At 46.9% G+C, this 16,695-nt stretch overlaps 1 protein-coding gene across 4 annotated transcripts in view; it reads right to left on the bottom strand.

Annotated features, from left to right (window-relative positions):
- Positions 1 to 800: 800 nt before the first annotated feature.
- The window catches only part of SEPTIN6 (septin 6), a 31,730-nt gene continuing 15,835 nt past the window's right edge, over positions 801 to 16,695 (bottom strand). Inside the window, exons 4-11 of one of the 4 annotated variants that reach the window (XM_056359546.1) lie at positions 16,488 to 16,674; positions 16,088 to 16,249; positions 10,513 to 10,609; positions 10,077 to 10,245; positions 9,445 to 9,577; positions 8,557 to 8,747; positions 6,546 to 6,589; positions 2,919 to 4,026 (exon numbers count right to left, since the gene is read on the bottom strand). In XM_056359546.1, the coding sequence (XP_056215521.1) occupies positions 6,586 to 6,589; positions 8,557 to 8,747; positions 9,445 to 9,577; positions 10,077 to 10,245; positions 10,513 to 10,609; positions 16,088 to 16,249; positions 16,488 to 16,674 (943 nt within the window). In that variant the 3' untranslated portion in view covers positions 2,919 to 4,026; positions 6,546 to 6,585. Of the gene's footprint in view, positions 1,318 to 2,743; positions 2,864 to 2,918; positions 4,027 to 6,545; positions 6,590 to 8,556; positions 8,748 to 9,444; positions 9,578 to 10,076; positions 10,246 to 10,512; positions 10,610 to 16,087; positions 16,250 to 16,487; positions 16,675 to 16,695 lie in introns of those variants that run through there. The other 3 variants (XM_056359545.1, XM_056359543.1, XM_056359544.1) reach the window with 3 other exon arrangements.

Consider the following 16,695-nt stretch of genomic DNA (forward strand, 5'->3'; position numbering starts at 1 on the left):
GCCGCTGCCCCGCGCCCCCTGGCGGCTGCCGCCGGGCCGCTCAGGGCGCCGAGCGGCGGCGGGGACCGAGCCGCGGCCCCCACAGGCCGCCGGGGGAAGCGGCGGGGCGGGGAGAACGGCCCCGCCCGCCCGGCTCCGGGTGCCGCCCCAGAGGCTCCTGCTCGCCGGGCCCCGCGGTGCCGGAGCGAGAGGCCGGGTTCCCCTCGCTCTCCGCGGGGCTCGCCCCGGGCAGGCAGCGTAGCGCCGGGTGCCAGCCGCCGGCCCCGGGGCGCTGCAGGCAGCCTGGCGGGCCCGAGGTGGGGTGCCTCCCCCCGGAGAACCGCCCTTGCCACTCCCGGTGCCCACGAAGCCAGGCTGAGCCCCCCGGCCCTGCGGGCACCCTCAGCCCCACACCGACCGCGCCAGCAGCAAACACGACCACACGCATGCTGCCTTTCATATTTTTTATTTAAATTTACATGAAATTTATAAAGGTATGGGGATGAACAGCGCTGGTTCCTCAGGGTTGGCGGCGTAAACCGGGCTCTGGGCCTTTGTACCGAGGCCACAGCCCCGGCATGGGGAGAGGAGATGGTGGCGGCCGGGCAGGGCCACGGGCCAGCGGGCTGAGGCGTGAGGGCTGGGGCCTGTGCGCCCGCGCCGGTCACTGTGCCTACGGTACCGGCTGCCAGCATCGCCTCTCCCTCCTGATGCCACTAACTTTTTTCTAACTTCAAAGAACAAGAGGTTTCATTAGGGAAAAACCCCAACACAGTACCGCAGCCTGTTCTGTAAGGTGGTGAGACACAGGAGGACACCAATGAAAACACACAATTCTTCTTACTTTATTTCTTTGTTAAAATGATTTCGTGGCTGCCAGCAGAGCAAATTGCACCCTGTTTATATTTCCTTTGACTCTGAATGCACAGTTTCCAAACCCAATCGAACGACCGCATATTGAAAATATTCCTTAGGCTTCACACCTCATGGAAGCCCATGACATTTACATTATTAAAGACAAAATTAGAAAAAAAAATATGCCCGTAACAATGTTTGAAAATGTATTCGCTACATTGTTAGTCCAAACATCATTTCTGTTGCTCTTCAAAATCCCAGTTAAACAACCAGTTCCCCCCGTATTACCCTGTCTTGTCACACAAATTACAAGACACTTCAATTTTAGCTATCATGCAAGTCAGTAAAAGAGCTTCTTCCCAATACACTAACACTGAAGATTTTTTTCCCCCCCTCCCCAGACATAACACCCTTAAACTCTTCTAGAAGTGGCAGTCTTCTCCCTCAGACCCAGTGCAGCTGGCGAAGACAGATTAAAAAAAGCTACAGAGAGAGAAAAGGGGAAAAAAGAGAAAAAAACAGAAGATTAGCAAAAAAGAGAAAGACATTCAAAAAGCAAGAAAAAGAGATGCAACATGAAAACAGCTGACAGAGGAGAGATGGAACCTCCTTATGGTAGCTCAAGTACTTCAAGGAAATCACACAAGTAAAAACTTTTTCCCTTTAAAGTCTTTAAAAAGACTTTATGTAACTTTAAGTAACGTTCTAGTAAGGCAAACGTTCAGGAAGAACAGCTAGTGACCTGCAGTTTCATAAAAAAAAAAAAAAAAGCCACATTAAATGGTTCTTTTAGCAGATAATCTAGAAATCACTGACAGACTGACACCGACTGGTTTTGGCAGCAAGCCAACATTTGACAGCAAGTCAAAACTTGTAGCAAATACTTGTAGTAAATACTCGAAGTATTATTGAATAGTAAATACATTATTTTCATTTGCTTAAAAATACCCCACAAAAACAAACCCACAAAACAGTCAAAGATTTTTAGGGGAAATAAAATTGTATTTACGGCAAAACAGAATACCTGAGAATATACATGGCGATCAAGAGTTTTAACTGCCTTGGCTGCCAGAAACAGAGGCCAGGCTGTTGCGTGATCGGGGCTACTGCGTAAAGTTTGCTGCCGCCGCAAGCAGCGAGCCAGACTAACGCATCGTATGCAGAAACCACTCATGAGGCTTCAGCATCATCCAGACTACCTTTCAAGTAAAACTCCCAGCAGTGCCTTGCGCTAAAATCAGCATTACCTATCACGGCTAGGTCTGAGGTATGCTCATCTTCCAAAAACCCAGGGTTTGCAGGGTTTTTGTTGAAACTATTTGGCAGCATGCATCCTGATCTTTCAGCAGGGTCAGGACGTGTGGATGCACCCACATACAGAGAACTTAGCCTGCACACAGTGTGACTGAAGGATCAGGGTCACAACAAGCAAGTCTGAAATGGAAATGAGGATTAAATGCTAGTCTTCAGGTAGCATGAATTAGCAAAATAAAAAATAAAAGCAAATAAAAAAAGACAGATGCTGTATTGAAAATTACATCAAGTATAAAGAGAAAAGAGGGTTTTTTTTATCTCTCAACTATGTGATAATTAAACTAAGGTGGTGTCATCATTCTAACGTCACCAATAAATACATTTAAGCTGTGTTGTTATTTTGCCAGCAAAAATAACTCACAGAACTTATTTCCACATCCCTTATTTATCTGGGTGAAGAGGGACCAGGAGAAAGGGAAATCCATTAATTGTAGGGGGAAGTTAAAAAAAAAAAAGGGGGGTAGGATTTAATGTTGCTGCATCCAAAACCTTGTTAGGACTAATTTTACATTGTTTAATAAAAGCAATAACCACCAGTACATAGTAAAGACAGAATCACAATGAGGATATAGAAGAGAGCAAGGGTAACACCATGGAAAGGTCACAGCTGAAATGCTGTCACGCTTTATTAGACCCTCCGATTTAACAAGTAAATGAAGGTCCATTCCAGCCCATTGTATTCAGGGGTAACTACTCAGTACAGAGCCATGGGTTACTGTAAAAGAAGGGCAAAGAAAACAAAAAACAAAAGAAGTAAATGTTAACCAGAATTCACTGTCTGATGAAGTCTTTATTTAAAAACAAAACTCATCCAGAAATACACAGAGAAGACACCTACAGGCAAACCACAGTTGCACTTGGCCAGAGTGAACTCCTGGCCCCCGTGAGCAAAACACCCTCCTTCTCAGTGCAAATCTTGCATTAAAACAAGGCTTTTGCTGAACAGAAAATACGAGAAGCAACCTGCCAGCACCTGCAAACTTCTAAACAGATGCCAAATAAAAAAAAAATTAAGGTAATACTTTTTGCATTAAAACCAGAAATTGTTGGAATCACTGAGAAGAAAGTAAACGAAACATCATCATCATCTTTCTTCACAAACACTGATATGTACAGCAAGGTGACCAGCTTTCCCTGAGATTGGATCCAGGATGTGCATCCAGGCCAGCACACTGAGAGGGAGACAAGGCAAGAGATCCTTCGTGACCCCTGCAGCATTCAGAGAACACTTAGTTGCAAACCGTGGATCCAAGTTTGAGAATCCCCCAGGCCTGGGGACTAGAGGTCTGGACTCAGGCCCACGCCTGCGAGGATGTCAAGTTTTTTTGCAAAAAGTCCTTTAAAATTGAGTCACACATGGCGGCACAGGATGGTAATGAGGAGTTAGATACAGCAAATTAATAAGGGGAGAGAGGGCAGCTGGCCTCTTGAGACAGCACGTCCCACCCCACGGCAGCATCGGGTGGCATTCAGAGCGGTCCCACGACAGGGGCTAAATGCACACCAACAAGCAGCCGCGCTCTCTTACCATGCAGCCCTCGCACAAAACGGAGGGAGAGACAAAAAGCCGAGCAATTTTGAAGAGGGGATGCTAGCCCTACGAGCGCTCGGCAGCCTGCTACTGCCCAAAGGGGAAGAGATATCAGCCATGAGCACCTCTTGCCAGTTCCACGTAGGCTGTTGCCGAGCTCTTCGCCAGAACAACCATAACCCAGAACAGCCAAGGGTGCGGACTCTCGCTTAAAACAAAACGGTGAGCGCAGGAAGGGAGCAATGAGTAAAGGTGAGCAAACAGGCACAATGGCATAGCTGCGTGTTAACCGAATGTGGGGGCATTCGCTTCTGGTGTGAAGGGAAAGGTTCTACAGGAAACCTGAACTGAAAATGAAAGAAAAAGGCAGATTAATGGTTTTATGGATTAATGACAAAAACCAAAATAAGAATAAAAATGTTTCCTAACACACACACAAAAAGGAAATGTTGCTCAGTGTTAATAAGGTTTAATTTGATTACAAAACATGCTTTATGCAGTCACAGGCATACACACACACACTCAGCAGTGGGATGAAGCAAATTTATTTTCTAAAACAATCCTTTCACAGTGCTGTAAGCTACAGGACTCATCAACTGTGACTTGTTTGTATCCTTGCAAAACAGTGGAGCCCTGCAATACTTTATGGATCAATATGGAGAGTATTTTTCTGAATTCTGGAAAAGTACCATATATACATATTTAATTCAGCAATGACAAATGCCCATTGAAAAAGGCACTGTCTGCATTTGTATAGTGGGAACAAAGAACTTCATTGGATTCAAAGCCTGGCGTACAACAGCGTGTAGTTACGAGGGCTGCCAAAAGCAATCCAAACCCAACACAAATCAGTAATGTTCACTCTAACTGCACTTTAGCTGTGCCTTTGTACTCAGCACCAGAATGAACACTGTTATTCTTTGAGCTTATTTTTTCACTATCAGAGCCTGATAAGCAGAGAATTGTTCTTTTCGTTGTTTTACAGTTACCATTAGCAGCAGAGACATTCATTCAACTGGACCGCTCAAGATGACAGCAAGCTCCAGTTCGAGTCAGTGCAAGACCCTTCTGAAGCTCTTCTGTTAAGTGGAACGTCCCATTGGAATCAAATTCAAATGCCTCTTACTGACAGCGTAATGTTTCCTCGCTTTTCCATTTCCCTTGGTGGAGCTAAGAGGGAAGGAATCCTGGAAACCAGCTTTTCCCTATTTAAGGGCAGACCTTAAGTTAGTTTGGACTGTACCCTGGAGAGAAAGTAAATCCTAGCTTTGTCTGCAGGGAAGGGTGGACTCAATGCTGAGGTTTTAGAGCGTTCTACAGTTAAGTGCTGCTGTTTCAACAGGTCCCTCCTCTGAGACACCTGTGCACCTCACCTGGGGTGCTGTCACCCTTGCCTTGCGTAATTAGTATTGCTGCTCTGTCAAGAAGCAAGACGTTCCTGTGGGAGCTTTCTTTTTCCTCTCACCAGAGAATCAACAGCAAATTAAAAAGGCTCAATTAAACACACTCAACCTTGCAGTAAGTAGACCACTGTCATTAGCAGCTTAACTAATAAGCCTTACCAGGATGCTGCTCTCCTGCCAGGCAGGTGCATTTCTTACGCATCTTTGTTTAAATGAGCCTTTGTTTTACAACAGATGCTGGCACTTTGCACTGCAGACACTTGCTTATGGCCAGATTTGTTCACTCTTTCAGGCAACCTTATCCATTCTACAAGCCTGCCCATGACTGTGTGGCCACCTTACATCCCTGCTCACGTGCAGCCAGAGACAGAGTTGCAGCAACTGGAGCAGAACAGACTCACAGCGTAACACCACAATCTCTGCTGCAGTGGAAACTCTCTACACCTTGGCAAAAGTCCTCAGAAACTCGGATGCTGGCCTTGTTCAGGGGCAAAGTGCTCTGGTAGGCTTCCTGGACACATCTTGAATACAACTTTCTTCTACCACTAGCCTTACCCAACTGTGGGCACATTTGGCATGACTGCCAGGAACATGGGTCTGAGTCCATCTGCTGCAACTGAACATCCAACCATGGGCGACCCATGTGACTGTTAAAAATGTCATAAAGTCTCTCAGTCTACCTTCAGAGCCTTCATTATGTGCTAAATGCTCAGTCCATCATCTCTTGTGGTTTTGGATGATCAGCTGTAATTGGTCAGCAGGTGAATAGTGGTTTGGTTAGGTCTGGTTACTTGGCTGTAGCTTCTTTAACACCCCCTCACACATACACACACGTGTACACACACAGTTTGGTGATTCTCTGGTGCTTTGGGACAAAGGAAAAGCTCTAGGTGTGGCAAATTTTACCACCCTTCAGTATGTGAAGGGCAGGGATAGAAAACTAGTCTTGCATCTGCTTTCACCTGCACTGTAACCACAAGTTAACGCTACAACTTGGAGGGGTGGGAGGGAAGGAGGAGAAAGGAAAAAGACATTTGCATGGCTAGCTGGGTGCTATCGTCAGCACCACATCTCCATAGCAATTGTTGCCACAGTATCAACATGGCCTGTGTGATTAAAGAATATAATTTATTTCTAAGGGAGATGGAATAAGGAAAACAGAGCCAATAAAGTGCTGGAAAGGTTTAAAAGGGAGAGGACCTAATCCTTATTTTTCTACATTTCATGTCCTAATACTGAGTCCCTCTGCATTTTACTTTGCAGAATCTTTGAAGACAAACTTCACCGAACCCTTCTTTGACAAGGACCTATGTAGAAAGAGACTGGTAGAGCATGTGTAGTAAGGGTGAAAGCAGAGGAAGATAGAGAGAATACTTATAGGCTTCTGGACTTGCACAGGGTCTGCTTTTTTAGGAACTGTAACTGATCCCACTGTGAGGTCTATATTAGTTAATGACGCTTACCAGGACAATGTGCCTCATGCACCATGCAGCCAAACAGCAGCTAACTGTAAAACAGCATACATGTAAGAGCTAATAATGATGAGAATAATGTAACAACAACAACAAAAAAACGCCAAACAAAAAAAAAAAAAACCAAGTCATGATTAGTGCAAATTACAGAGCTTGGGTTTAACAGAGTCACCTGTGAAAGACAAAAGGCTAATGTACTGTCAGCCACTAGTAAACAAGATACAATTAAGCTACAGCTTGTGAAATTAATGGATTGTTAGAGATATTTATGATCTAAATACTGAAATTAGTTATTAGGGACAACTGGAGATGTTACAGAGTAAATAAAGCAGCACCATTTCTAACACAGCTATTTTCCTGGAGGAGAAAGAGGCCTCCTAGTATGTTCCCAAGCCTTACTCAAGCACTAACCTATCCCTTTCATGGAGTTTTCTGTGCCCTTAACCGACAAGGATGGTACTAACGATATTCCATATGAATGTGCTTGGTGTCAAGGAGCTCTTCTGAGATCAGAACTGCTTCTAGGAACAAGAGTGTGACTTGGGCCACTGCAACTAGTGGCTCATACTAAAGGGCATGTCCTCTCCCTTTTCTGCATTCCTGACCCTGGCTGATCTCAGGGCTGAAGTCTGCAATCCTCAGCATGTGGATGTCTGAGGGCTCTCAGCATGAAAGAACTCAGTTGTGTGCTCCTCACACAGTCCAGGCTGGGGAGAGAGGCCTTTCCCCAGTCAGTCTCAGGCTCCTCAGTATGAAAAGATACTAAACCCCCCTGAAGGTAATTCAAAAGCGCAAATCAAAATACACAGTGGAAAAAGGAACTAACAAGCGAGAAAAGGGCAGCATGAATTGCTCATCGCAAAAGAATGTTGACACTAAAGCAGCTCCACCTCAAAACGAAAAAGACTAAACTAGGATTTCTGGTTACTGGGTTTTCCCTCTCCTGTCTCATTCGATTCCAAGCTTAACAGTCAAGGGCTATTTTCCCTGACAAACAGTCCTGTGAGCTCTCTGGGCACATGCCGTATTGTTCATATTAACAGCACTTCTCCACGTACTTAAGACTGTGTAGCGCAGGCAGGATTTACCCTGGATTTGCCCCAGGGATGTGCAGAGAGGGGATTATGGCAGTGGTAAAGAAACCAGAACCTGGTTTATCTGTGCACCACTCTTTGTACACATGCTAAGGTGGCACAGCACTGTGTTTTGGGAAACATACCACAAAGCGAGAAGAAAAGGACCTGCTGATTGCTACGTGAACGGGGAGGACTGTTTCAGCTGTACAGCTGGCTGCTCTCGACCAGCTGCAGAGCATTGGCAGCCTGGCATTGGCACTGCAGACAGCCCAGATCACAAGACCCTAACGAGGGGCCAGATCCTGTCACACTAGTCCCTGGCATGGGGAACCCCTGCTAAAGTCACGCAGGATCTTCTCACTGTTTCTGTGGAGAGCAAAAAGCTGATTTAGGGCTGGAGAAGAACACCAGCCCTAACAAGGAACTATGACCTATCCCCTAATTTTGCAGCCTTATATTTTGCACATTCCAGAATTCAAGACTATTAGTCTTGCTGAGTAATTTCCACAGTATAAGCTTTTTCCCAACCTAAACAAATAAGACTCCGAGACAGGACATGCTCCTCTCTGGGGGTAGCGGGACGTCCCTGCTATCTGCACCCTAGCCTTGGCAGCCAATACTGTTCCACTTCATTACAAGCACTGACAGACCAAGGGAGGAGCAGGGAATCTCAGGGAATAAAACCAAGTTCATCCTCTCCCATTCTGTCAGCAAACAATGAGGGAAGTGAGCACTAGTCCCTGCTCTTCAGGATGACAGCTAAAAGTAAAATGCTTCCAGCTACTAAACCTTACTACGGATTAAATCTGGCTGCAAACCTTCCCCTGGTAATGACTGGCTAGGCTGGAAGAGAGATATGAACACCCAGAAAAACAGTAAAGGAGAACCATTACCAAAAAGCAAATACCACTGGCTTAGCAACTTACTTTTTTCTTTCCTTATCTCTTTTCAGAGTTTGCGATCCTCCAGCCTGCTGAGCTTGAGATTGGAGCAATTCAGCTGCTGTCTTCCTTTGTTTAAATGCATTTACTTCATCATCCAGAGACTTCTTCTTATCCTCTAGCTTCTTTTTTTCATCCTGATGTAACTTCTTCAGGCGATCAAACTTCTCGTGTAGCTAGAGGGAAAGGAGAGAGGTGAGCAGGGCCCAGCACTACCAGACATTCTGTTCACAGGAGAAGGGAAGATGGAAGGATCCCATGAGATCTGAGCCTGCAAGACTCCCTTGGTCCCTACATTGTTTCTAGCCCCCTGAGTTGTCACTGTGTAGACAAAAGGCAGGGAACAGTCCCCTTCCACAACAGCTTACAAACCAGGCAGTGTTCTAGTGATGCACCATCGCACAGACTGACAACAGAGGATTGGGAGAGTATAATCATAAAAATAATAATAATTAAAAAAGTAAACCATTTCCAGGGGTCTCTGCCTTATTCCTCTTTAAAGGTCAGTAAATTAATGGATTTTTTACAACACTAAGGAAGTTGTATAGGTATATTTTTTATATAACAAGCTTATATGGGGGGCTGTTTCTCTCCTTGAGTTTTGCCACATTGCAACTCTCCATCAGAATCAAGACTATGGCACTTTCATGGTGCACTAGGTTGTACACTGCAAACACTGTGATCTAGTCTTGTCCCACAGGAAGAACGTGTCCCCATGTCCCCTTAATGTCACCACGACCCCAGTCAAACTTCAGATTTCTTGATAAGGAAGTCCTAAACTGTGGTCTGCAGAGAGTGCTTTGGCAGCAGCTACCTACTTTGGAGTGGATCTATCACTCACAACCGTGAAGAGACAAGTACTGCAGTCTTCACCTCTTTTTCAGCCTCCTTCAGCTCCGCTTCTTTCTCTTTGACCCTCTGGACAAACATCTGCCTCATTGCCTCTTCCTTTTTCTGCAGTTCCCCCAGAAACTCATTTCTTTTGGCTTCGTAAGTTTCTTGTAAGCTAAAAAGAAAGGAAAGTCCAGTGATATGACTTGGGACAAACTCTGCTTCCCCTGAGCCTCTGAAATCAGGCCCTCACCATGAATATTGCTTGCCCGCAGCACTTTTCCTACTCACCCACACGTGCCCAAGGTCTTTTTTATCCAACTGTTTCTGGGGTCTGTAAGCTACTGCACTTTTCTGCATGTTGAATGCTGGGCAATTCAAAGAGACCAGCTGGCAACTAACACTAGTTCAGAGGGACATTGCTGTATCTCTCCAGCACAGACACTTCTACTGCTACACTTGCAGCTTCACAGTTAATCCTGCACATGCTCTCTGTGTTTTCACCTTCCCTCACTCAGCCAGCACCTTTGCTGAAGTCTGAATTAATCTGACCTGGCAGGTTTTCTTGCCGCATTGGTCTTTTACGTGTTCTCTCAAGGACACACACACGCACACACACGCAGCGCACGAACAATGCCCGTCGGGAGCTCCCCTGTCTCCTCCAGGGATCCCACCTGAAGGGTTTGCTGTCTGGATCGGTGTCCTTGAAACCCATCTCTTCCAGCTTACATCGCCGGTACAGCTCATAATGGCGTGTGTGGGTCTGTTCACGAAGGTCTTCCATGTTCACGCGAATCAACATCTCCCGCAGCTTCACAAAGTCACAGTGAGCTTCGTTCTCCACTGTAAGAAAACATGACAAAGGAGTAAGATGGGGGCAGAAACAAAGGTCTCTTCCAACACTCTCCACCTGTCTACTCCTCCAACAAGTTTAACAGCCCTTCCAAGCAGAGAAAACTGTTACTCCAGGCCTAACACAAGGGTTCAACAAAGGATAATTCCCAGTGAGATACTTAAGTCCAGCAGCCCCTTGCTTCTCTTAGGAGAGCCCACTGCCTCCCAGCAGGAGTGTCACCATTCATGCTATGAAAATCCCAGGGCTCAACTCACCCTGCACTGTGCCCCAGGGGTACTGACGAGCCTTCATCATTTTGTTTCCTATTTTCAGCTCCTCCGTGCTCCCGACCACTGCAAATGGCAAGTGAGCCTGCAACACAGTTAATGATACCTGCGTTAGTCCCTCTCCACTCTGGCTGACTCGCCAGCACACAGAGATTAGCACAGCCACTGAGCAAGACAGTCATTATGCACACACAAATCTCAGGGAGTCTAGTCACTGGCCACTAGCCCAAGACAAGGGGGAAGAAGGGAGGCTCCTTTTTGGAAACCTTGTTAGTGCTACCGCTCTATATCCTCTACCTGGCTGATCCTCCCAGCCACAGGGTCTCAGGTGAGATGAGCCAGTGCAAGACTAGCATCAGATTGACAGCTCGAACAACGTGCTACGCGGCTCTGACTGCGGTGCTGTCCCAGGGGCTTGCCGTGGCTGAGGAGAACATCTGCACAAGCACAGAAGCAATAAAAGAGGTCTTGGAGCCTTCTTGATTCCATTCCCCCACCACTCCCTCAGCTCACACTGCAGCACAAGACAACTTGCTCTGTCAGATGGTGAGATCACAGTCCCTCCTTGACCCCCAGAGTAACAGCTCTTTCCTCCCCACGTGCCTCAGCCCTGCTGAGGAAGGGCTGACCAAGTCCCTGCACCGGCTCAGCCTGCACGTCCATATGTGTGCCCAGGCCCGCGCCAGGCTGAGCTGGGAAGGACTGGGCATCCCCGGGGGCTGTGCTGAGCCTGCCCCTGCTAACACTCCGTAGTGCCTTGTGCCTCCTGCGGCTGTGTTGGGCTCGCCCTCGGCATCCCCTCTCCCAAATCCTGCAGCACTCCTTTATCAAAACTGGTTCCGAGAAACCCAACGGAGTGCCAATGGCTTTATAAAGTCCTCATGATGCTGATGCTACATGCAGCCACAGCTAGATGGCTGCACGGCTAGGGGACAAAGGAGACCAGATCCAGGGAGATCACACCCATGAGAAGGGATCCTGGGGAAGGCAGAGCAGAGCTGTACCACGAGCTCAGCGGTGCCTTGTTATGCTCTTCAAGCCAAGACACACACTCCACAGAATACAGTTGCTACAAGCACCTGAAGGCTGACTAAGAACAAGAGGGATTTGTTTTTGAAAAACTTGGAAATAAAAAATAAGTCGCTTTTTAGTAAAGAAAATACCTTCTGCAGAGAGACTAAGAGACTTGCCCAGTACAAGCTCAGCAGAGTTGGAACAGGAAGAGTCCTGACACCTCTCTCTAGGCTCAGAAGACCTTACCTTACACCCCCCTCCTTCCCCAAACTCAGGCAGCCAAGCAACCCCCTCCCAACCACTGCCATCATACTTTGCTGCATTTATCCGTCGTGCAATAAGTGAGATCTCTCCCCACCTCCGCTGGCTCCTGGGAATTACATTGCATTCTGCTAAGCTGCAAAGAAGTGCAAAGTTTCAGCACTTAAAAATAGTCATCTCCCTTCTGCTGAGTTTTGTGCAGTGACATTTGTTAGCTAGAGCTATTAAAGTGCACTGAGTTCTGGGCAGTTAAAAGGGCCCCAAAAATATGGAAAATCAGTGACCCTGGACCGCTCTCAAGAGCGGGTGGTGAAGTCTTAATCCCACAGGTTATCTGAAAACTTGGACAAGTCAAGTTCATGACAGTTGGTACAATCAAAAGGTTTCAGAGATGCTGCTTTCTGCTTTCAGAGCGTGGCTCATACAGTCAAATCGCAAGCAGAGCAAAACTGCCTGCAAGCACTCGCAAAGATGGGCTCCTCAGCTTTCACTGCTTGGCTTCCCAGCTCTTGCACAGGACACAGGCAGAGTAAGTGGGGCTGGTCAGTCTGATGGGGCCATCCTGGGCCATGCAGAGGCTCTGTGCACTGGGGCCTCCTGGGCCAGTCTCCACGCCGAATTGCCTTTGCAATCAAGTCGACATGCCAGCGCCAGGAGGGACACAGGCCAGCACGGCTGTGCCTGCTCTGTGCAGGGTAAGTTCCCTGCGGGACAGACCAAGTAGCAGAAAAAGAAAAGTGGTCTCCTAGGCTGAAGGAATCTGATTTTCAGCGGAAGGCTGTCTGGTCGACCTCAGGGTTGAGCAAGGGCCACATGCCACCTTCAGCTGCTCTGGGAGGAACCGGAGACATCACACCGTGGGGCCACAGTGGCTACTGCCAGGCACTGGGTGGGCTCTGCACCGACTGCAGGTCAGGCTCCTTGCTACAGGATGCACTGGAACTGGTCTGTACCTGCGTTCAACTGCTGGGAACTCTGAAACACCCCAGGTACCAAACCCCACAAAGGCTTCAGCCTCCTCTGCAGGTCTACACAGTGCTATTTCCAGAGGAAAAGCCATCACAGTTCTGCAGCGCCTGAGGTACCAGGCCAGCCGCTCCCCCTCCGGGACACAGGACCAAGTGAATTCTTGCTAGTGATAACAGGCTCCCCACTGGTGACCACCACAGTCCAGTGGAGCTGCCCATTTCTCTCCTCTTCTCATCTTGCCGCTTCTGGGTGAGAGCTTCTAGATCTCCCTGCTGGTTTCTTCAGACTGCCCATGAGGAGCATCCCATGGCTGGCTTCTCCCACAGCTGTTAATGCTTTTTGTTCACTTCGTATCCAGGTCTTCGGGACAGTGAAGTAATGGGATTTCCAAGGGACAAAGCGAGCAAGGGGAGCAAGAGGAGCAACCTGAGACAGTGGCAACAAACACATTCTAAGGCCACACAGGCACAGCCTGAACCTTGGCCGTCCGTGGGCCTGGTTACCCTCAACAGCAGCGTCAGTTCTGCCACTGGTACCAACCGTTCAGCTGCTGTCTTCGCCAGGGAGAAAGTGCCGGTGATTTCCTTCTTCCAACAGCAAGGAAGCTCCAGCTCCCACCATGTGGGACAGCTCACTGTAGCTGCACATGGTTTCGTTTAACTAGCAGGTGCAGGCAGAATATTTTCTCCCGTAATTAGACTAATTCATTCAAGTCAATAGAGAGTTGGAAGAATAGGAGAGCTTGTTTTTCTTATTTAAGAATAAAATCCAGATGGGAAGAGACCTAAAGAATTTTGGACAGTGTTTTCTCTGAACCTCTAAACATATGTTTGGTGGGATTCTCAAAAAGATCAAACCAGTTTCAAGGAAAATCAGGCATCTTGTTTTGAAGATTTGTTTAATCTGATTATTTTCTAAATACTTCACTTGATGCCTTTGTTCATGGTTAAATATTTTTGTTTCTGATCCATGATGGCACAGATTTTAAAACCTGCAGTTAACCAATTCCTGTCAGATCAGGCAATCATTTTGGTGTTTAGTAAGCCAATCTGGAATACAAAATACTCTAGAAAAAAATTCCTAATGCACCCAGCACAAGTGGACATAATAAAGTAAAATGCATGTGAAATGGTGAGTTTGCACATTTTAAAGCCTAATTCTACTTTTCATGCAAAAGACAACTAATGCAGGTTATAAGCAAACCATTAAGTACTCAAAAGACCAGTCTCAATTTTCTCTGTAATTAAAAAAGAAAATAAATAAAATAACTGATCTAGAGAAGCCGCTGGACAGCAAGAAGCACTACTTCAGCATGAAGACTGCATTTATAACCTTTGTTGATCTGTACAGGCAAAGACAATGAAGTTTTCTGTAGAGAAGTACAAACACAAAGGTTAAGGCAACTGATTTAAATCAAAGTTTCCCATTCCTCGATTTTAAACATTACCAAAATCGGCAATTTAAATCACAAACCCAAATCAACCCATCCTGACTCTTTTCCTGGTCTCAATCCCTCCACAAGCTCATTTTCTGACCTGAATCGTAGGCAGATTTGTCTTATGTTGTTAATAAAATCAGTATTTGGATACAAGTTTTCCAGGTCTACAAAATTGCCTTGATTAGATTCAGATTCTGGCCTGTTTAGTCCCCATAAACCTCATAATTATGATTTATATCAGTTTAATGGAGGATTTAAAGAGCCGATCTCTCTGCGCAGTGTCTGACACTACCCAGAACGTCTATGACCCGAGACAGCAATTCCCTCCCAGGAGACATGTAAATGGCTGAAAGGGAAGACGAGCAGAGGTTCACCACCTCCCCCAGAAGGGCCAAGGGGAGAGGACTTAACCCTTGGTCATCACACCTCTGGTTCCTTGAGGACGGAGTGATGTTGCATCTTTGTTTCCAGGAGTAACTGTATTCCTACAAAGTTGAGAGCACTAAGCACTGAGCAAGATGCCATCACAAAAGTACTCTGACCAGGAAACCGCCCCTGACAGCTCTAATAATGTTAGGACAAACTTCATGTTTCTTTCAGGCCTCTCCACAACACAACACAACTATTAATATTAGATCAAATGGCAACACAAAAGCACATCAGCTAGACCTGTACTTCATTGACAGCGGTTAAGCAAGCAACTTCCCCTACTTGCTTTCCTGTAAAAAGCCTTCTGGAAAATGGGAACATGCTCAGGATGCATGAGAGGGGCCAAGGGACAGCATGCTGTGTTTTCAGGGAGCCGCAGACAGGCACCCATGATGCTCGGAACGCTAGAGCCAGAACGAGCGCCTGCAGGCACCTCGAGACATCTTTGGCCCAAGCTGTGTACTGTTTTTCACACATAGCTGGTTTAGCTGTGTAACTCCTCGCTACGGGATCCTGGAAGTTCACTGGTGGCAGGTCATCACGTGATACATGGGACAGAAATCTAAAGAAACCCTTGAACTGAATGGGTTTAGATACTGGCGAAGTATCTGGGGGAAGTGAAGCATCGTACACATTTTCTCTCTTCTTACATACTCCAAAAGTGACCAAAAGCAGACATTTAGGGAAGAGAAGGGACACTGCACTGGATGGGCCTTTGGTGCCACCCTTGTGTTTTATTTCTCACATCAGCACTTGGATGTAGCTCAAGTGAAGCCCCTGCTCTAACCAGCCTCATTGTATCCCCCCGTCCATCCGTTCTGGCCAACAGTACCAGAGCCAAAATGCCAAATCAGACCCAGGACCTAGCTAAGTAACCTGATCAATAATTAAACAGCAACTCAGCGCGGACAGGAGTCCCAGAGCTGGCCAGGTGAAGGGGCTCTGCTGCAAGGACAGCCACAGGCAAGAGGAGACAGCTGGAGGCAGGGCTTTGCAGGAAACGCCAGCCCAGGAGAGCAGAACTGTTTGGTGCGAAAAACACAGGGTGAGGAACAGAGAGGTGCTTGTCTGCAGGCAGCCTGCCCCTCACACCAGACAGGGCACAGCCACCTGATTCATTCATAACCCAGGACTGTCCTTGCCCTGCACAGCCACGTCTCACCACCTCTCCAGTTTCCTACACGTCCCTCAACAGATATCCATTAGGACAAGGAAGGGGTTAAAAGACAGTCTGTTTTCTGACTAGAAAAGCCCACCAGAGAGGCAGTAGCCTACCACAAGGCTCTGCTAGCGTAGGATGATGACACTACAAGGACGGGATCCCTGTGAAAGCCTCTGGTTTTAAGACACAAAATAAAAGGGAAAGTGGATTTAAGAAGCGTCCCAATATGGGCCACCAAACCCTACAGTGACAGTGCTGTTCTGGGACAGGAGGAAGCACCAAGCACTTACATTCATTGTTCCATTTATCTCCGCCACGGATTCATCGTCTGTTGGGAACTGGTAGATCTGAACTCCGTTACTGACCAGTTCACTTGTGATTTTAATTTTAAATTTGGTCAGCTCACTCTTGGAAATGGCATCAGATTTGGCAATGATGGGAATGATGTTCACCTAGAAAAGAACAGAATGGTAAGAAGTCCTCAGCTTTGCTCCAAGGAGTTTTTCCAAGTCTGCAATACAACTTAAAAAAACCTCAGAAGCGCTCAATAAACCTACAGGATTTATCTTGCAACCCAGTCATCTCCACTAGCCTAAGAGCTATTCAAAGTGGGGAGATGTGCTCTGCGAAACAGCAGCCTTTCTGCCACGCACACGGCCAACCTGCCTGGTCTGAGTTAAACGTGCCCACCTTGCTGTCAAGCTTCTTCATTGTTACCAAGTCCAGAGATTTCAGCGAGTGGCCTGTCGGAGCAATGAAATACAAGCAAGCATGGATCCGGGTGTCATGGTAGTTGTGCAAGACCCTTTTTATCTTCAGTTCTTCTTGCAAGTAGGCTTCAAACTGAGCATCAATGAACTCAACAATGGGCTTATAGCTTTGGTGAAAGTAAAAGAAA

This window comes from Falco biarmicus, chromosome 14 (assembly GCF_023638135.1).
Source record: "Falco biarmicus isolate bFalBia1 chromosome 14, bFalBia1.pri, whole genome shotgun sequence".
NCBI lineage: Eukaryota > Metazoa > Chordata > Aves > Falconiformes > Falconidae > Falco > Falco biarmicus.